At 44.3% G+C, this 21,496-nt stretch overlaps 1 protein-coding gene across 8 annotated transcripts in view; it reads right to left on the reverse strand.

Moving 5' to 3' along the window:
* Positions 1-201: 201 nt before the first annotated feature.
* BEND7 (BEN domain containing 7) overlaps positions 202-21,496 on the reverse strand; it is an 87,687-nt gene continuing 66,392 nt past the window's right edge. For 4 of the 8 annotated variants that reach the window (XR_005069410.1, XM_037065934.1, XM_037065932.1 and 1 more), the window contains 3 exons: positions 10,709-10,828; positions 2,910-2,963; positions 202-1,330 (listed from right to left, as the gene is read on the reverse strand). Coding sequence is in view for 5 of the 8 variants with exons in the window: in XM_037065934.1 (XP_036921829.1) it covers positions 1,317-1,330; positions 2,910-2,963; positions 10,709-10,828 (188 nt within the window). In the remaining 3 variants the exon portion in view is untranslated. Of the gene's footprint in view, positions 1,331-2,908; positions 2,964-10,708; positions 10,829-21,496 lie in introns of those variants that run through there. The other 4 variants (XM_037065933.1, XR_005069411.1, XM_037065936.1 and 1 more) reach the window with 4 other exon arrangements.

Genomic DNA, 21,496 nt, shown 5'->3' on the forward strand with positions numbered 1-21,496 from the left:
ACCCTTTGGTTCACAGTCTGGCACTCAATCCACTGAGCCACATCAGCCAGGGCTCTTTATTAATTTTTAAAATATATGTAAAAGAATGCCAATTTACGACACAGATTGCTAAGCCCAGGTGAGCTCCATACTCCTCTATTTCAAATTCAGAAGCCTTCTTTTTAAATTTTAGAAAGCACTGTTATGATTTTCCTTCCCCCCACCACAAGCTGTTCCCAGATCCTGGATGTTTTTGTCATTACCAGGGCACTCTGCCCACACCTGGCTGCAGGGTGTCTTGGCCTCTGCCTCTCTCACCAGTCTGGGCTCTCTCAGAGCGAGCATTTGTTCACTAGACCCTACCACAGGGCTAGCTCCTGGGAGTTGCTCAAAAATGCTCACCAACGGGGTTGAGGACAAAGAAATGGAGAAAATGTTTTTCCACTACAAAATCTGCATCCATTTTTGTTAAGACTAGATGCAGAAGTTTGCTTAAATGTAATGGATTGAGACAAATGTCATTTGACTGCCAGACTGTAGTCCTGACCTGCCTGATCCTGGTTCATAGAAACACTAAGGAGTCACACCTGTCCCCCACGCTCCTCAGTACACATGAATTTGGAAGGGGAAAACAACCTAAAGTTAATCGAGGCGTTGTTAAATCTTTAGAGGGGACCAACTGTTGTCAGTCCGATAAATGTACAAAGAAGGTCTGGCCAGTGAGTCTCAAATCCCAGGATGAAGCTCCTTGTACAAGGAAGGTGGGGTTCCCCTCCTGGTCTCCCTGGGGTGCACGCAAGGAGCGAGGGGTCAGTAGTAGCCCAGAGTCCAGAGGAGCCAGCTGACTGGGCAGCAATCAAGAGACAAGGCTATTCTAATCAAGATTTAATTTCATTATTGCAAATGTGGGGCACCAACCTGGAAATCTTTTCCCCTTTTCTAAACGATAAACGGTACTATCACACTGTTTAGTCATTTGTGTCAAATATCTATCAGGACTCTAGTGAAGAAACCCGCAGGGCCATTCTACTCCTGTCTTCATTACGACCTCACAGCCTTGGGCAACATTCGAGAAAGGATTCCATGAGTTTCAAAGTGCAGTGGACTTCAGGGGTTCTTACGATGGGCATTCTAGTTGTGGAGACCGTGAGACAGTGAGATGGAATCCTAAAGGGATTGGTACATCATCAACTCTTGGGATCTTTAAGAAACATGCAGAGAAAAGCTGGCTTTGGCTTAGGTGTAAGAAAGCTACTCGGTGTAATGACGGGCTGGTGAGAGGCCAGGCCACCAACCAGCTGTGAGACCTTGAGACAGTCGCGTAGTGTTTCTGGGCCTCAGGCTTTTTTACCTGTAAAATAAAAGGACCGGATAAAAAGAAAGTATGGGACTAGATGATCTGTAATGTTCCTTCATACTCAGATTCCTTGAAATTCTTTTCAGTTCCATGAGGTTGTCCTACCATCCCGCGTTCAATTTTCTCATCTGAAACATCTCTTTGGCTCCATCCTCAGATAGGAAAATGCAAAGGGCAATGCTTTCCACTAATAATTTTTAAAAGCCCACTGCGTCAGATGGCAGTGTGGACAGGCAGTGCAAATGCCCTGGGGCAGCAGGCTGGAGAGGAGCAGCCCTGGAGAGCACAACTGGAGCAGCCTGGTACTCCTCCCAGGGGCCTCCTGAAGGGTGCAGTTCCATTACTAGTTGTAGTTCATGTGTCTCCTGGGGATGGGCCAGGGGTGATAGGCACACAGCAGCTAAACATGAGTTGTCCTGACAGAATGGGAAGGAACCATGCATTTCAATTATGCGGACACATAGCCAAAGGAGAAGAGAAATCTCTTTTATATAATTACGTAAGGTACAATCAATATAAGCAGATCCTTTTTTCACTTGCCTCTCGATCTGTTGCTCAGCCACTCAGTGACAGAAAGCACTGTATCCTGTACATGGCTGAACTTTCTCGTTGCTCCGAAGTTCACTGACAGACGTCTGCCCCGCCCCACAGCACTGTGCCTTGCTTGCCATCTCAGGGTAAGGGCCAGCAGTGCACACATGACCCAGGAGCGTGCCTACACAGACTAGCTGCTCCATTCATCTTTGCTGATTTCTACTGAAAACTTAGCAGCCCAAATCTAGAGGAGAAAACACTGAGTTGAGCTTTTTTGCCTAGAAGTTTTTTGGGGCATCTGGGTTTTGAGGGCGGTCAATAGAGTCCCGAGGCCAACTGAGGGAATAAATTGTTTGCCACACGGCTCCGTGATCAGAAACCTGTCCCTCCGGCTCTCAGGCAAGAACCAAAGCAGGAGCAGGAGGCGAGGGTCAGAAGTATATCACTTGAGAGTTAAACAATGTGAAGTCAGACGGACTCTATGGCTTAACATTGTAGCAGATGCTTCACTGAAATGTTGCACTGGGGGGATCTGGTTATAACATTAGTAAGGTGCCTCCCATGCCAGATGGCTCAGCTTATTCAGTCACTCAAGTGAAACACAGTATTCACTGGGCACCCACTGTACGAAGGGGGGTGACCAACTGCCTCTCTAAGCCCTTTGGGGCAGGTGGCAAAGGACAGAACGGACATGAATTTCATCATGAAATTGGTGGTCCCTGTTCTGAAAGCAAATGTCATGTCACATTAAAATATTTCTTAATGTATAGGGGTTTGGGGAGGCAAAATCTTGTAGCACTAAATCCTTAGGACTTGCTATCCTGAGGTTTTTAAGAATATGAAACAGTGTGAGAAACATGTAGCTTTTCCCATTCAGTGCGGAAAATACGTGGGAACAAAGGGCCCTGAGGACCTCTGCTGACCTGGGTCTGCTGGGGAAGCCTCTGCTCAAGCCCCTGCATCGCTAATGCCAGCATTCTCAATGTATTTTCCTGTGCTGTGCTTTCCAGCCGGTGACGAACATGTAAATGTGTTTTACCTGTTGGTGGTAGAGAGATGCCGTCCAGTCTTTCGTCACCGTCAGCTGCCTCTGCTGGTTACAAGCAGAAAACACCAATCTCATTAGTTTCAGGAGCACATTCGTTTCACCAAATACAGTCACACAATTAAACCCCCTGGTATATGTGAGTTTTCACCTTTCTTTTCCCTTTTCAGCTCCAGTTGGTTCATATTACAGACTTTAGTACCAATATTTAAATAAAATATTTTAAAGATGATGTAAAACCAATTTTCCTGTACTAAAATTTTTTGTATCTTATGAAACTTGTTCTATCCATCATTGATGATTGCAGTGTGTTTCACTTATTTATAGGCTTAAATATCCACCCAGAACTTGGGGTGAATTGTTTAAATATAATCATGAAGGCACAGAGGTCAGTGAATTCCCGTGCCAGAATTTTGCTTGTTATCTCCAGAACCATCCCCAAGGGGCAGGCTTAGGACACCTTGAGAACAAATGTTTGCAGAGGACTGGAAATTCAGATCCTAGAGCCACCAGTGTAAGCTGGCATCAACTCAGTCATAGAGAAAATCAGAGGGAATAACCATTCCTTTAAAAGCAATTCTGTGTTTTAAAATGCAGATCTTTGCTCATCTCTGATATGTTTCAATCTCCTTTAGAGTTTTCCTAAAACCTTCCACTAAATGCAAAAAAAGAAGGTGCCCATATGGCTCCTGAGACCTGATGGGCTACAGGACAGGTCAAAACATTTCATTATGGCCATTTGGGTGACTTCAGCGTGCTCCTGTCACCCGGACCAGGTGGCCCCATGGGGAGTTTCCTGCCCAAAGCTGCCACTTGGGTCCTGCAGGTGTGCACGCGAGGCCAGTCACATGAGGGCTGCCATTGGCATCACGTGGTAATGCTAAGTTGGTGGGAAGCAAACTAATACCATGTGCTTGTTTTTACTGCGGTTGCTTTACACACGACCAGGGCTCACAGATTTCCACTCTAGTTCCCCCTCTCACATCTCATCCTCGGATTGCTAGCTATAGCGAGAGACCCTTTCTCTGCTGACCTGCTCAGTCCACCACAGAGAGGAAGCACTGAGAAGAGACAGAAGAGTCAAGGTCAATTTGGGCTAGAAAAGAATAGAAACTACCAGAAACTATGTTGTAGACGGATACTTAGCAACAAAACCCTTCAAGTCAAGTGGTAAGATAAATGGTAAGAGTAAAATTTTGCATATAGATTTACAGACAAAACACAGGACAAACTAAAATGTTTCTCTGGATGAAAGACATACATATTTAAATTTTTTAAAAAATTCCGTATATTTAAAAAATAACAAACATGTTACTTTTATATTTAAAAGACACTATTTTCTTCCAACTGGTTTGAGTGGATTTGAACAGGTAGCTGAACTTGTCTAGGATTTAAAAAGTTCCCCAGCGATAATAGTAATAGCAATGCTACCACCATTTATTAGATGCTTCCAATTTACTGAGCACTTCACATGCACCGTATCGTCTCACCCTTAGAAAACCCCACAAGGCAGGTCTGTTAGTACGTCCACTTTAACAGCCAAGGAAATGGACACAGGGAGTTACGACATTCACCTAGGCAGATACAGCCAGTAAGTGGCACGGCCAGGGGTCCACGCCGGTTTCTGCCGGGGCTCTCAGCCTCTTTGCTGTTAGTTGTGCAAACATGTACCACATACATCGTGTAGGACTGCTTTTCATTTAGTTATAGCAAAAATCAGTTCTGGGTATAAGCTGATCTTCCCTTTGTAATTAAATTATCCTCACTTTAAAAAAGCAGGCCTATGCAATTAGGTGCTTTTTAGTAAGAACAGAACATATGGAAGCAAAAGGTGTATGAGTTGGTAAATGCTGGCTTCATGAACAGGGTGCAGTTTCATGGAGGCAGAACATGCCTATGTTACTTAAATTTAATTATAACATCTGTCTGTAATAACGGGCTCACCATCTTTCTTCTCTGGTGACAGTCAACTTGTAAAATTTGGAAAAGATTGAGCAAGTCCAATAAAAATTTAATAGCAGTGACAGCTTTACTCGTAGCTCTAACACACACACACAATTGTGATTTCAGCTCTGAGGAAATAATCTAATGAAAATGATAAAAATCCACACTAGGAAAGGCATCATTCCAGTTATAGAAAAAAATTATTACATGTAATGAGAGCCCCAGATGAATTTCTATTTGTATGTACAACCTTTCAGACCTGCGTGGGGCACCTCCTTTTTCTAGAGGCAGTGCGAGCTCCCTTAAGCAGTGAGTTACTAGCTTGCCCAGGTGGAGCCTGTATCTAATTCCAGGAACTGAACAAATACGATAAATAAGGTTAAAGTTGTGGAATGTCTATGAGACACTTTATGGATTATCACTTGGAACCAACGTAGGACAAAAGACAGGAGAGGAGGCAATATTATCGACAGGCCTCCGCCCTACCAGCATGACAATGGGAATACACATGGCTCTGGTTTCAATTTGCCGGGATCCCACTTTCGTGTTGCTTGGGGAGAAGGCAGTGCTGTGGGATGTGGCAGAATCGGGAGACAAGACCTATCTGGCAGGCCACTGCTGGAGCACTGTCCTTCTGGTCTGGACTGCACGTCAGGGCTGGTTTTGCAGGTGCCGTCCACGTTTCAGACACTAACAGAACGTGCCAGAAGGGCAGAGAAGTGTCACGGTGCCGATCCCAAACATCCAGGAACCCAGTGGTCAAAGTGAAAACGCCCAAAGTCAAATACGATGACTACGAAGCAGGGCCCACAGCGTTCTCAGTACCTGGGAGGCTCCCGCAGGAAGGGAAGAGTGTGTGAGCAGTCTACCCCAGAATGGGTTTGGGCCCCATTCTGCGGAAACAGGTGTGTGAACATGAGCAGGTGCCATGTGATTTACTGACACACATGCTGGGTCGTTTCAGAGACGTGTTTACTGGCCAGTCTGTCTGTGAGAAAGAGAAACGGGAATGTGGAAAAAAGTCCCCACTATGTGCATGTGTGTTTTTTGAGGGAAAGCAGGGAAGGGAATGAGACCAGGACTCATTATAATTGGTCTTAGTATCTGAAATAGAAAAAAGGGTGTGTTTATGTATAAAGTGTTAATATGTAGTATGGGGAAACAGAATTTAAACTGAACTTCCTATTTCAGTCACATGGCCCATTGCCAGAAAGGCTGTTTCTGTGTCTCTGAGAAGAGGCCTCTCCCATACACTCAGTAGGCACGCAACGTCCTCCCCACCCTTTATCTCCAATGCTTCAGGTCCTTGGACTCCGAATCACCTCCAGCTGGAGACATATATTCTGACACTGATTTCTCCACCTACATCAGTAATATCAGCATCGTGGATTTGGAGTTCTCTCCCCTCCAGCTCCCAAGGAGCTTCAAGCATTTCTCACATTTTCCTTTTACTCCTACCAGCCCCTGTGGAACAGGAGGGGACCAGCATGTTTCTGTGCATTCTGTGGGGAGGAATTTGCTAGAAGTTGGTGGCACAGTTGGGACACTGTGTGAGGAACCAAAGGGTGGCTGGTTTCTGAGCTACTTTGGCCCTTGCTTTTCCTTTGGGGTGAGTATTAAATTTAGGTCTCTTCACCATGACAAACTTTAGATCTCTCTCAAATCTGAATATTATATTTAGTGTCTTTTTGCACGGGGTGGGGGGCAGTTAACAATTTTCCCCTGTAAATCAACGGGCAAATGGAAGCTCTCGCATACCTAAGTGGTCAAGATCGCTAAGGCAGAATTTAGGCAACGCAAGACCAACTGAATAGTAGCAAGCACACCGCTCAGAAGTCATACTTGATATTTAATTTGGGATATAAAACCCATGAGACATAGCACCCCACATGATATCAGTGTTCAAAAAGGTGTTATTGTGTAAGATGATTGGGAAGTTGTCTTTGATAACACCTGTTACTGTCTATAAAATATTTTTTCACCCCAATTCTTTCCTGGAGTCTGAAATCTAAATAAAGGGGCTAAAGTAATACAAGGGGCTTTTGTGAGGTGACTCCAGGCTGAGGCAGGAGACCTTCAGTATGAGAAGTGATATGAGACTCTGCTGGCAGGACTGAATCTTTGTGGTGTTACTCAGTTAACCGACCCTGAGTGAGGTCGGGTGCCATGACGTAAGTAAGACTCTTGCCCTTTGGGGGCAGAAGAGAGAAGACAGGAAATTGGGAGGGAACGAAGGAGATGGGGGTGCAGAGAAGAAAGTAAGAGAAAGGGCACTCTGTGACAGCCACGTAGCAGCAAGGGCCCCCTAAGGAGCCCCAGGAGCCCTGAAGACCTTGTTCCTGAGGGCAGAGCTCAGGGACATGGCTGCCTTGCGGGTTTTGGGATAAGGATTTGAACCTCAAGGAAGGAAGTGATGAAAGATATTCTCCAAGCTCTCACGTGCCCTAGGTGAGCTACACAGTAAGAAGTTTTTGTTGTGGACTGTTGTCTCTCCTTTTCCATGGACTGAGTCGTTGGCTCATTTGTTGGTTCACGCTGTGCCACACTGTACTAGGTACTTGGAACAGAAACGTGACCCTGATGCCATCTCTGCTCCTCGGTTCTCACGGCCATTGGAGCACACTGGTGGGTGGCTGTCCTGCTGGGAGAAGACCAGAGTGCTGTGACTGCCTAGGGGGACCCAGGAGAGGGAACCTCGATGCTGTGACAGGAGGAGGCACTGTTTTCCAGGCAGAGGAAAACATGAGTTTGAAAACCTAGCATATTTCAGAACAGGGAGAGCGTGCAGAAGACGAGGCTGCTCAGGGGCTGGGGCTGACTGTGAAGAACTTTGCCTGCCACACTGGGGGGCAGGGGTGTGTGTAGAGGGGATTCTGCTGTGGGGGTGACAGGAAGCTAGCAGAAGTGTCTAACTGGGGTGGGAAAGATCAGATTTCATTAGCCGAGTTACAGAGAGGGAAGTCTCTGGTCTTGGGCCTGGCCATGTCTGGGGCTCCATGCCTGAGAGTCACTGACGACGGGACAGTCCAAGTCAGGAGTGAGTGTGTAGAATAACAGCACGAAGATGGAAACCTGGGAACGCTGCGTTCAGGGTCAGGTGGAGAGAGAAAGGCAGTGAAGCAGACTGAAGGCACTGCCAGGAAAACTGGAGGAGAAACAGAGACAATGAAGTCATAGAACCCAAGGGAAGAGAGTTTTAAGAAGGACGAGATTCCACAGAGTAAAAAATCAACATGAAGGTCAAGTCGGAGTGTTAATATAAACAGCAAGCGAAATCTGATCTTTGGGATGTGGATGCAGCAAAAGCGCCAGCAGAGGAGTGAGGTCAGAGGGCAAAGTGCAATGGATTCCAAAGTGAACTGGGATGGGGGAGGCACACTGGGATGCAAACCCTTTGGGGAGTATTTTGACCAGCAATGTTAAGAGAGAGAGAAGGTAGTGGTTTTAGGAAATGGCAAGGATAAAGGAGCTGTTTTGCTTTCGGTTGGCAAAGGGGAGGAGGACAAGGTCTAGGATGTTTTTTGAGCATCATTATGTATCAGTCTTTGTTAGTGGCAATGCTTACATTGTCTAATACTAATCGCAAAAACACCCATGGGGTAGCTGTTGGCCTCATACAAATGAAGAGTGCAAGGCTCAGACACATCGAATAATTTGTCCAGAAGTCCCGGGGATTTGTAAAAGTCAGCTCAGAGCTAGGAATTCACACCTATTCTTTCCACTATACCATACTGTGTTTGCTCACAGTGATTTGTAATGAAGAAGAAGGCAGGGAACACTGAGAGACCTAGGAGGATGACCAGATCATTTCTTCAAGCCTAGAATCCTTTGCAAGTGAGAGGGATGTTATTAACTATGCCAGGAAATGGGCGAAGCAACACTGTCCAGGCACAGCTGGCAGGTGGTCCCCTGGCCTAGGATGGGGGGCCCACAAGGTTACGATTTCCACGGCCAGGCACCACTGTGTACAATACAGACATTCTCAGGATACACTAGCGTCATCTATAAAGACATCTGTGTACAGCATGTGTCTGGAGCCTCACCACGACTCTGAGGTGGCTTTGTTTTTATGTCCACGTCATGAGAGGGACACTGAAGATGAGAAAGATGGGGTGACTTGACCAAGGTCAAGAGCTGGTAAAGTGCAGACACAACACTTGCAAACCAGCTCTCCTGACCCCATTATAATTTATTACCTGATGTGATGATACATTTTTACTAATTAAAAATATTATAAAAAGGGCATCAATTAAGTACAACAGAAAGAAAATGGTTAAAAAAGATGAAGAAAAGATTTCTAATAAAAAATCATCTAAAGATAAATATTTTATTTTAGTTGGACATGACCTGGGGACCTAGAGCTTTGTACACGACTTCTGCAACTCTGTCACCGCCAGGTCAGAGGACGCTCAGGGAGAGCGCACAGAGATGGCCCTACAGCCGTGGGTGGTGACACAGCCCCATGCTCCTGCACTGCTGCTCTCTCGGACCCCCATGACAGCCAAGCCTGCGACATTTCAGCGCCTAAGGCCGTCTTCTCCCAGACCCTCACCTGCAGCCACAGAAGCACAGAAGGGTCCGAGCAGGCCAGGCATCTGAACTTTGATCAGGATTAAAAAAAAACATCTAGAGGTTTCTGACCTTCTAGAGATGACTATAGTATTACGTTTTTTGTTTTGTTTTTATTTTTTAAAATCCACACCCTTGGATATGTTTACTGATTTTTAGAGAGAAATGAAGGGCAAGGAAGGGAGGGAAAGTGGGAGAGAGAGAGACAAAAAGAGAAACAGACTTCAGTACAGGTTGACCAGGAGTCAAACTGACAACCTGTCGGTGCACTGGGTGATGCTCCAACTACTGGGCCACCTGGCCAGGGCTTTTTAAATGTTGCATTTACTGATTTTTAGAGAGAGAGGAAAGGGCAGTGAGAAAAAAAGGTCGATCTGTTGTTTTTCTTATTTATGCCTTCCCTGGTTGATTCTTGTATGTACCCTGACTGGGACTTGAACCTGGAACCTTGATCTATCAGGATGATGCTATAACCAATTGAGCTACTCGACCAGGGTTGAGATGATTATTTTACATGATGACAGAAAACTGAACTCAAAGGGATTCCTCACTGATAAACTGGCCCACTGTCATTTAGGGAGGTTGAGATTCAAATGACTAAATGATCACAATGCAACTAGTGTTCATTTTTCCTGGAAGAAATCCTAGAATCACCAAGTTCAGATTAAAAAAACAAATCAATTTAAATAAATAAATATTTGCCCTGGCTGGTGTAGCTCAGTGGATTGAGCGCCGTTCAATTCCCAGTCAGTTCCCAGCAGAGGTGACACATGAGAGGCAACCATACATTGATATTTCTCTCCCTCTCTCCTTCCTTTCCCCTCTAAAGAAAAATGAATAAAATCTTAAAAACAAACAAAAAATATTTGACTTAGGATTTCTTTCTATTACACATGGTGTCTCACGTAGGATGATGATGATTTTTTTTTACCGTAGATAGTACTTTCTGTCAGGCAGATCTGAGCAAACAGAAATCAACAAGCAATGGAAGCAAATCACAAAAGACGGACCGGCTTTCAGCCATAAGACGTGCAAGCCCGCAGGCGCAGTTAGCAATCTCTCCCCTTTTGGCCTGACATATTTTTCCTATCTAATCTTCAGGTGAATTTCAGAATCCATTTGAATAGAACTCTCAAATGCAAAACCGTAGCACATTATATAGAGCATCTCCTTCAGAAGGCAAAGACAATGGAGCACCCTAGAGCAAAGCCTTGCACTTTGCAATGTCTGAGAACTCGATAAAGGGCTTCTGCAATTATTTTCCTGTAGCTTATTCATACCTGAGCCTCTTTTTAACCTTCTTCTGGCCAGTTTAATTTGATCCTGTAGAATCTGTACCCAGTCTCTCGGGCCAGGAAGTTTATCCACGTGATTAGCAGTACAGTACTTTTCTGTGAAGACTGAAAGAAAATGTGAAATATCATTAAATGCTTTTAACAAATAAAACAGGCAGATCTGAAACAGGAATATATCCCAAGAAGAAAAAAAGTATGTTGCTAAAAGACAATGGTTCTACAGTAGATACCTTCAGTATCCATATTACACCCCTCTGGTGAAGGTGGAGCTTGGCATGGCCCTCACCACATAAAATGTACTGTGCTTCAACATGAAACCAGCTATAAACATTTAGCAACTCCTGTGGAAAGTGCCTTTTCTACTTGTTCCGTGTCCATGTATTTACGTCTTATGAGCACAGGAAAAAGTGCTTCCCATGGGTCCACTGGGCCCACGACAAAATTCAGCAACTGGATTAAATATTTCACTTTTTTGTTATTAATTCAAAATCTAGTGGGAAATTACAAAAAAAGATGATGTTCTCTTGGTGATTCCTACTAACTCAATCGGTTCTCAGAAGGAATAGGATGCAGTTGTATCTTAATGGAAGTTCCCATTCCATGTTGAGTCAACTTCTTACAGTACTCCGTTGGCTTCTAGGAAAGAGAAGCACCTATTAAGCACAGAAGGAGAGTCACAGAAGGCGACCAAAGGGAGGCCAGGCAATGATCTTACTGAAGCCACACGGTGTGTGACTGCGCACACAAGCACTGATGTTGCGTTTCTGCTTCACGTGCCATTCCTGAGTGCTTTTCAACCTGCTCTCCATAAGGTCAAGACAAAGCATGTACTCACGTCACAGTGTCTTCTTGGTATTTAAAATATGGTAGTTTAAATGTTTTAAAGGATTTTTAAAAAGGAAAATGTTCACAGATTCAACTGTTGTGTAAAACTATAAAATTTCTATGGAATGGGAAATAAATTTTTTATTGGAATGAGAAAAGCTACTTGTACTAAATGTGACTTGAAAAGGTTCAATATCTACCACCATATAAAGTGCTCATTCAAATAAAAGAGCCATTTCAGAAGTCTCTATAGATAACAAAGTGTATTTAGCAAAAAACATCAGGGAAAATATTCATACGTAAGCCCCCAAATTGCAAAACACACTTTATACCTACTAAATTAGAGAGACAATGCTGAAAAGCTAACATACTTAATATTGATAAGTTGTGGGGCCCTGGCACAAACATGACTTTTGGCATAAGCTGGCAAAACCCTTTTGGAAAACAAGATGGTAATATATAATGAGAGGCATAAAACTGTTTTATGTTTGGATTGGTAATCTTATTCCTAGAAATCTATCCTAAGGAAATAATTTGAAAGAAGGACCCCCCGCCGACACAAACGTAGTGAATCCAGTCTGAGTCAGGGCCACGCTAATGAGGACGGAGGGGTGACCAGACCTGTACCTAGAATGGGCGTTTCAGCAGAATCGCATGACCTGGTAACTACAGAAGAGTGGGAAGGTGTGTAAGGGGAGAGGCAGATGTATTCAGCTTGGTTTGGGACATGCGGAGTTTGGCGTCTATGGGGCACGCATGTGGAAATGGCTAGCGGGTATTTCTGTACAGAAGCCTGCAGTTCAGAGAAGGGTCCAGGCTGATACCAGTTTCAGAGGCACAAACATTTAAAATGACAGGAAAAAAATGTTGACCAGGGAGAACATACCGAGTGAACAGAGTGCTGGGCCAAGCACAGAGTTAGAGAGAACCCCAGTGACTGAGTGGAGATGAAGGCAGAGGAGTCCATGAAGGAGCCCAGGACGGGCTACAGAGTCCGGAGATCCGAGAGGGGCCTTGCAAAGGGCAGGGAGTGGTGTTAATAGAGGAGGGGCCACAGTCTAAGTGCCGAAGGGCCAGGAAGGGAGGTTTGGAAAGGGCCCACTGAAGGTCATCAGGAGTGGTGGGGATGGCCACAGACGACACTCTCAAAAAAAACCTGAGCTCACTGGGGGAAGGAAAAGAAGGACTGGGAGGGGAGGAGGGCTGAGGGACGGGAAACCTGAGGGGACAGGCTGAGGGAAGCAGCACGGTTGTGGGAAAGACAGGATCCAGGAAAAAGGAGACATTCAAAGGGACCATCCCAGAAGAACTGCGAGGTGATGGGTCAGGACAGAAATGGAGGGTCACCCTCAAACAGGAGGAACTTCTTTCTCCTGACCCCAGAGGCTGGTGAGACTGGGGCAGGTGGGGAAGGGGTTATAGGTTGGAGTAATCACTCCTGAGACCTCACTGAACTTTTGGTGTGGGAAGCCTGCAGTTGCCTGTGGAAGACAGCAGCAGACTGAGGATGCGAGGAGAGCTGGCAGGAGTGCAGTGTTGGCAACAATTTGTAGGGGCAGGCTGTTTTTGCCCAGGCCACTGCGCAGCCCTTCCTCGGGAGTGGAGACCCTGAATGGTAGCACTGGTCTCAGGTCAGAAATTTTCTGGACAGTTTTAGCAGGAGGACAGGGATAACAAAGCACTTGAAGATGTTGATGAAGATGCCACCTTGAATGAGTTAGTCAACGTTCCTCACTCCCCCTTCCCACTCAAATCTGAGAAGGAAGTGACACCAGGAAAAGGCTCACAGAGTTTGAAAAACCCGTAGAGACCAGGGAACGCAAATATCAGCAGGGCTGGCCAGGAGCTGCTGTGCAGTAAGGGCAGTGGAGAGGATCCTGCTGGAGACGAGACTGGGGGCGGAGCAGCTCTGGACAGGAATGCTGGGGTGTGGCCAGGGGTGGGGCTGAAACCTGGCTGAGGTGAAGGTCACTGTGTTTGAGATCTGGGTACCACGTGGCTGAGGGGTCAAGTGGGTCTTTCCTGTGGACCGAGACCTTATCCAGGATGACAGTGCAATGAGAGAACAAGAGGAAGCCGAGTAGCTGTACTTAGAGCCTTATCGGAAAGGACCCTTCCCAGCCCAGCTGAGGAGAGGAGCGATGGTTAGGAAGCAGAATTAAGGATGGGGGGTGGGGGGAGTCAAAGATGTTGCCCAGTATGTGACATGGGGGCCAGGAGAGCAAGGAGCCTGCCTCCACTCGGGAGAGATGCAGAGGGAACAATACCTCTGGGGGATGGGCGTGCTTTTGAACCCCCCACACTAGGTTATAGACACCTCAGGGTCTTCGTTTATCTTGTCTCCCTCAAAGCACCTACAACAGCACTTTGTACTGATTGAGTTCTTATTCCATTAACATTTGATGAATAAATAAATACATTTTCTAGTTTTGTTTCTAATAGAAGCAAATACCACAGCTCACAAATGTAGACTAATTCTGGAAGAAAGGCCTATCTGAATTAACAGGAAGCCTTAATTAATAGAATATAATTAAGAAAACAAGGTTTTATGACATTCAAATGCCCACAATCATGTTTACTTATCAGAGAACTGCCAAAAGATTCTCAAAGTCCTCTTTTAATGTAATGAATATAAAAAATTTGTATTTAGCACCCTATTAGGTTATATGAAAATGCATACCACCAAAAGGATTCAATACACCGTCTAAGCAGGTAAACAGCTCCCTCCTTGTAATATTATTTCTATAATTCCACAGCAGCCCCTCTTTCCTTAGATTGTGAAATGCAGGTGTCCAAATTGGAACCCATTAGAAAGTAGCGGTTCCAAACTAACAAAGTAGATTTGGGTTATGCCCACATCAAAAATGACCCCCAGCCACGAAAACCAAAAGGAAGGTTCTGGAAGGTTTCTCCTACTCTGTGAAGAGCTTCTAAGCAGATCTTTTGAATCTAATCTTGAGCTCAGGCATTCTGTCACTCACTGAAAAGGCAATTATTTCTGGTTATTTTTTCAGTTAAAACCTATCTAGTTTCAATAAAAAGAAGCTGGAGAACTCTCTGCCTCCTGGCCTGTGTCTCACCACTGGAAACACAGCACTAATCTTCTCGAAAAATATCGATACAAACAAATATTTCCACTGGGTCTGTTTTGACATTCTATTTCATGGACTACATTCACACTCAAAAACAACTTTCAACTAGAATCTGCATCCTGAAGATGAAATCTTATTCTGTTGCACACACAGATGAGGCCTTAGGCCAAAATATTGTGATTGTATTGACCTGAAAACACTCAATATGTGATGTGAATAGAGGTATCGAGTAAGCACAAATATTTTAAATATCTGAATCTATGGCTAAAGGTCAAGCTATTAAACTGGTAACGGTTCCATTAGGAGTAACGATGTGCGAAGAGGTACTGCATTAATGCATTGGTTTCCTACCATGTTAATAGTGGGTCATTAAGAATAATAGTAGAACAATTTGCATTCATCCTTAGAATGTAATAGGTCCTAAAAAGAAATTTTCTTCCTTTTCTATTTTACATATTAAGGGGAAGCAAGGTCTAATGTTAAGCAAGTCCAAGCAATCTAAACAAGTGGATGAAGGACAACAATTAAACTAAATAAAAGAGTTAAAGTATCTACATTGCTTAATATAATTTGAGGTCCCAAGGCACAAAGAGTATGTTAAGCCACTGGAGAAATGACAAATGTTCAATTTGATCTGTACATGAATAATGACTTTTCTCAGATGCTTGCATTCATTTGAGCCATGCCCTTTAATTGTATATAAATAATGAATAAGCTAGTGGTGGCTGAGCAGATCCTTCCTTCCCTAGGAACGTGGCATTTAAAATAATCATCAATGAACACAGCAGTGTGTGGCGTGTCTGAATGCAACACGCTGAGAACAGAGTAGATTGGCCAGGTTCCCCAAAGAGCTGTGTGTTCACACAGTAGTTTCGAGAGGACTCTTCACGTAGATTTTTCTGGCTCTCTATGCTGGGAAGAGCAGAATATGGTATGGATTTTAAAGGGAGTCACGGGACTATACAGACGCTTGAAGGGGCAGGAGTAGATAGAACAGCTTTAATTTCACTGGGAAATGCTCTAAGAAGGTGAAAACTCTGGCCAGCAGTGAGCACCCACTTCTGATCTGCTGCCTCAGTTTTAATTTCTGGTCAGACAAGTCAAAGTCAGGCTGCCATCAAGCAGAACTGAAAGCTGGGTCCTCATTAGATCTGCCAAACTCCCAGAGCCTGAGGGGACCAGGGAGGAGGGTGAGAAAGAGGGGTCCACAGAACCACTTGCAGCTGGGAGTGTGCCGAGGGCTGGGAGCCCTCAGACCAGACCACAGGTGCAGGAGGGGAGACCAGGTTCCCTGCAGGCCGACTGATCGAAGTATGCCAGCTCCTCGCATCTGACGGCATGGAAAACCAGCACCCCTCCCACATTTCCCTCTTTCCTCTTCCTCGCTTAAAGCAGTTATTTGAAACTTCCCATGAGCCAAGAGCTTTTTATCTATATCATTTAGTCTTTGCAGTAATCCCATGAAGCAGGTATTGTGACCCCATGTGACAGATGACAAAATCAAAGTACCAGCAGGGTATAAAACTGGCCCAAGATAGCACAGCTATTAGGGGTTATTTTCCACATAAATGAATTTTTAACTTTACGTTGTAAACAAGCACCCAGATTCAGTAAAAGAAAAGTGACTGAATTCTAACTATAAGCAAGTCAATAGCTAAGGTAATACTTGCATGTGAAAGGAAGTTGTGGACGTTGGTCTGACTTTGTTACACACAGACAGACGCATGGCAGGAATGGAGAGCAGACGGGGCAGGCCCTGTGAGGTCGCCCCTCCCCTTCCGGTAACGTGTCAGCAGGATGCTAAACAGGTGTTTTAGGCTTAAAACTCGTGACTGCGGTCCATTTTTTATATGGTTCTAATATGATAAATACTTTCTTTGATGATACCATGGTGCTTCATTCCCTAATTTCATGGAAAGAGCTGAAAACTACATCTTGTAGGCTTGACATCCATTCTGACCATTTATTAAAATGACCATAAACCTGGCACTTAAGTCACTACAAGAGAAAGGAAAAGAGCTAGAACAAGCCTGGCTGCAGTGCCAGGCCTTAAGGTGCTCCAGAGCCTGGCGCAGTTGACGCTGATCTAGGGACTGTTCTCAGCTGTGCAGGTTCAGAAACGTGGCTTTATCAGACCACCAGGGGCTCCGGCCTAGAAACCGGCTCACAATAACTACACCTACAAGAGACTGATAACTAAACTACGATGACAGTGAATTAGTGTGTAATGGGGGTGACTATGTCTCTAGCATCCAAAACATTTGATGTCTGTACCCAGTTCACCTACTTTTTGGAATCAAGGGACTGGAATGAAGAACTTAACAGAAGGTTGCTCAGGGAGAACCAGAGACTGCGAATGGTGTGGGGCCAGCCAAGCTCCATCCACTCCATTGCGAATGGTGCGGATGCCTGTGGGCAACTGCCCATTCCTGGCCCCTGCTGCCACTGTGGGCAGGAATGTGTCACACCAGTACCCCCCAAATCAGAGCCCGAGTGGAGCAGAGACAGGTAATTGACCCAAAGGAAGCCAAGCTGTAGACTACCCAGAGGATGAGCAGGACCCCATGGCATCCCCCTCAGAACAGCAAGCAGTGAGGGGATGAGTAAAGCTGTGGCATGATGACACGAGCATGCCCAACACCTTGCGCAAACCAGAACTGTGAGGGGCAGAGGAAAAAAGGAGGGAGCCAGCTGGTGAGGAGAGGAGGGCGAGGCAGATCTGCAGAGAGCAGTAGCGAGCCAGAAAAGCTGAGAGTGGCTGTGAGGAGATGTGGGGCATAGGCAGGCCTGCGAGCAGCCTCCATTCCCACTGTTCCATACAGCGGGACTGGAGTGGCCGCCTCACAGTGCACTTGTTTCCTAAAAGAATGAGAGCACTTTGCAGAGGTTGGAGTATAGCCTCATTTCTTAACCCACCATCAATGGCCCATCAGTGACCAACATACTCTAATGCCCTTGACTTCTAGTACTGAGTAGGTACCCACAAGTCCCTGTGCTTTCCTGTTGCAGGCCTCTGTGCACAAAGATCTTCAGGGCACACCCTGAGACCCACAGTCATAAATAATCTTTGGAGGTGCAATGACTTCAGTGCACACTTTATTTCACCTGTTTGTGTTGATTCTTATTAAAGCAACGACAGTGGATGTTTCTGATCTTATACAGAAACTGGGGTGCTTCACACCTAGGACCAGAATCCTACTTTTTTATTATAAAAATAAGGTGCATTCATTCAAGAAGTATTTACCACAGACCCAACAGGCTATGCTAGGTGCCAGCAAACTGATGGTCCCTTGTCCAAAAAAAAAAAGGCTCTGAGGGAAATGGATGAAGGCAAATGAAGTCAAAAGGAGTGCAGCGAGAAGGTGCTATTATGTAAGTGGGTAGGGGGGCACACAGAGGAGGAGTATTGAGCCCACTCCTGGTGGGGGTGGTATCTGGGAAAGCTGAAACCCGAGAAAGAGTGGAGGTTAGATGAAGAGTGAGAGGAGGAGAATGTTCCAGACACATGCATTTGTCCTAAGGAGGGGGTACAGAGAGGCAGTCTCACTGGCTGAGGGGCTCAGGTTTATACACCTGGGAAGGAAGCAAGAAGGAGGCCCTGGTCCTATACGGGGAGGTTAGAACCAAAGCTTCTGTGGGAGGCTGAGTGCCTAGAAAGACTGCCCGTAGTGAAAAGGGGACCATCTATCCACCAGTACAGAAGCTCTGTCTAGTCCTTGGAGGGGGGAAAGGAGTTTCCTTGGAAAATTCTAATGCTTGGCCTGGACCTCACATAGGTTTGTGATTTGAAATTACATTACCTGCATAAGTGGATATAAGCATTGCGGTTGATACCCCTGGGCTATGGACAAAAGGAAATGCAGAATCACTCCTACAATTTGGGCCCCAATGGATTCTCATGACAAACAAAAAGCAAACAAACAAACACAATACAGGCCCACTACAGAGGGGCTCATATGTGAAAACAGTGCAACATCTAAGAAAAAAAATCCCCTATAAGCAAGAGTCAGCTACTCCAAGCAGCACAGGGTTAAACCACCAATAATTTAAGGCAATGAAACTACAAAGTAAATATGTTTAAAATGATGAAAGATATTAAAGGACTTAAATCATTAAGAAAACAATGAGTCTGACTTCAAAAAATAATTTACAGAGATTAAAAATATGGTAACTTCAACTTAAAGATTCAAAGGTCAGGTTAGCCAATACACTAATAGAAAAGAAAGATAGATCTTGGTACCCAGAATGTAACACCAAGAGATGAAGACATGGAAAATATAACAGACAAATTAAGAGACATGAACAGAATAAAAATGTCCAGTTAACAGTAATAGATGTTTCAGAGGGAGAGAAAAAATGAAGGGAAAGCAAACTTTGAAGAAATTAATAATAGCTGATATTAATAATAGCTGAAAAATTATCAGAATTGGTAAGTCATGAACCCTTGGTTTCAAGAAGCACAATAAGCAAGTAGATTAATAAAAATAAACTGCTAAATTTAAATAAAAAACTGGAGAATGACAAAGGCAGAAATATCTTAAAGGCAACTAGATAGAAAAGACAGATTATCTACCAAAAGAAGAAGAGACATAGATTCATAACAACAACGAAAGCTGAGAGTGGAATATTTTCAAGTTACTCTGAAAAAAGACCTCAATCTAGAATAAATTACCCAACTAAACTCTATATCATTCAATAATGAGGGTGAAATTAAGAAATTTTCAGGACAAAATAGAAAGAATATACCACAGAGAACCTCATTCAAAGAATTACTACAAGTTGTATTGACAAAGACAACTGAAAGCAGAGGAAAGAGCAGGGGCTGAAGAGAGGAAGGGAGGACATGACCTGTAGATATCAAGAATTATTACGGTGCCAAATTCATAAAAACTGTGTAATATTGGCTCAGAGGGAGAGAGCAGACCAAGTGTCAACATGTGAAATGGGAGCTCAATATACATCAGAGGTGAAATTATAATTCATGTAAAAAAAGGATGATATGTTACAATGATTGACTACCCTTAGAGACACATAAATTAAATCTCTGCCTCATAATTTAGGCAAAAGTAAATTCCAGGTGGAAGAATGACCTACTATAAAAGACAAAGCTTTAAAATAGTTGGAAAAATCCAGTCGAGATAGAGGCATAGGTAGATACACTTTACTTCCTTGCTCAACCAAAAGGACAACAACAAAAAACAACCAGAACAGCTAGAATATCCAACTGTATGGAAGTCTGACAAACAAGGAGTTAAAGAAGAAACATTCATCCAGACCAGTAGGAGGGGTGGAGACAGGCAGATGGGGCAGAGAGGACGCACAGCAAGGTGGAGGCTGACAGATGGGGTGGTCCATATTGGTGTGTGAAAAAACTGGGAAGAACAACAGGGGAGCACAGAGACAGTGCAAACCAGATTTCTAGAACAGGGAAATAAAGCCTCAAAACCTCTGGCTATAATAATCTGTGGGGGTGGCGGTGGCGGGGGAAACTCCAGGTTCCACAGGGAAGTCTGCTGGAGGGATCCATGGGATACTAGAATGTACACAAACCCACCTACCTGGAAGTAAGCACCAGAAAGGCCCAATTCTCTTGTGGGTAGCAGGGGAAGTGACTGAGAGCCAGCAGAGAGCCAAGCAAGCAGCATCATTCCCTCTCTGACCCCTCCCCCACATACAGCACCGTAAGGCAGTGCAGCCAAGTAGGTTGCCTCACCCTGGTGATTACTGAAGCCTCTGCCCCTTACAACCTAACATGTGCACCAAGACAAAGAAATATGGCCCAAATGAAAGAACAGATCAAAACTCCAGAAAAATAGCTAAATGATGAGGAGATAGCCAACCTATCAGATGCAGAGTTCAAAACACTGATAATCAGGATGCTCACAGAAATGACTGAGTACAGATGCAAAATAGAGGAAAAAGTGAAGGCTATACAAAGTGAAACAAAGAAAAAGTATACAGGGAACCAACGGTGAAGGGAAGGACACTGGGACTCAAATCAACAATCTGAAACAAAAGGAAGAAATAAATATTCAGCTGGAGCAGAATGAAGAAACAAGAATTTTTAAAAAATGAGGAGAGGTTTGAGTTTTTGAGTTTTTGAGTTTTTTTTCAAAAAACTTTGAACATCTCAATATCCAAATCATAGGGGTGCCAGAAGGAGAACAACAGCAGCAAGAAATTGAAAACTTATTTGAACAAATAATGAAGGAAAACTTCCCCAATCTGGCAAAGGAAATAGACTTCCAGAAAGTCCAGGAAGCTCAGAGTCCCAAAGAAGTTGGACCCAGGAAGCACACACCAAGACACATCATAATTACATTACCCAAGATTAAAGATAAGGAGGGAATCTTAAGAGCAGCAAGAGAAAAGGAGACACTTACCTACAAAGGAGTTCCCATAAGACTACCAGCTGATTTCTCAAAAGAAACCTTCTATGCAAGAAGGGCCTGGAAAGAAGTATTCCAAGTCATGAAAGACAAGGACCTACACCCAACATTACTTTATAGGCAAAACTATCATTTAGAATGGAAGGGCAGGCAAAGTACTTCTCAGATAAGGTCAAATTAATGGAGTTCATCATCACTAAGCCCTTAGTATATGAAATGTTAAAAGGACTTACCTAAGAAAAAGAAGGTAAAAAATATGAAGAGTAAAGTGACAACAAACTCACAACTATCAATAAGTGAACCTAAAAATAAAAACAAAAACAAACTAAGCAAATAGCTAGAACAGGAACAAAATCACAGAAATGGAGATCACATGGAGGGTTAGCAGCAGGGAGGGAGAGAATGGGAGAGAATGAGAGAAAAGGTACAGGGAATAAGAAGCATAATTGGTAGGTCCAAAATAGACA

Source organism: Sturnira hondurensis, unplaced genomic scaffold (assembly GCF_014824575.4).
Source record: "Sturnira hondurensis isolate 20B ecotype Veracruz unplaced genomic scaffold, ASM1482457v3 Scaffold0016284, whole genome shotgun sequence".
NCBI classification, from domain to species: domain Eukaryota; kingdom Metazoa; phylum Chordata; class Mammalia; order Chiroptera; family Phyllostomidae; genus Sturnira; species Sturnira hondurensis.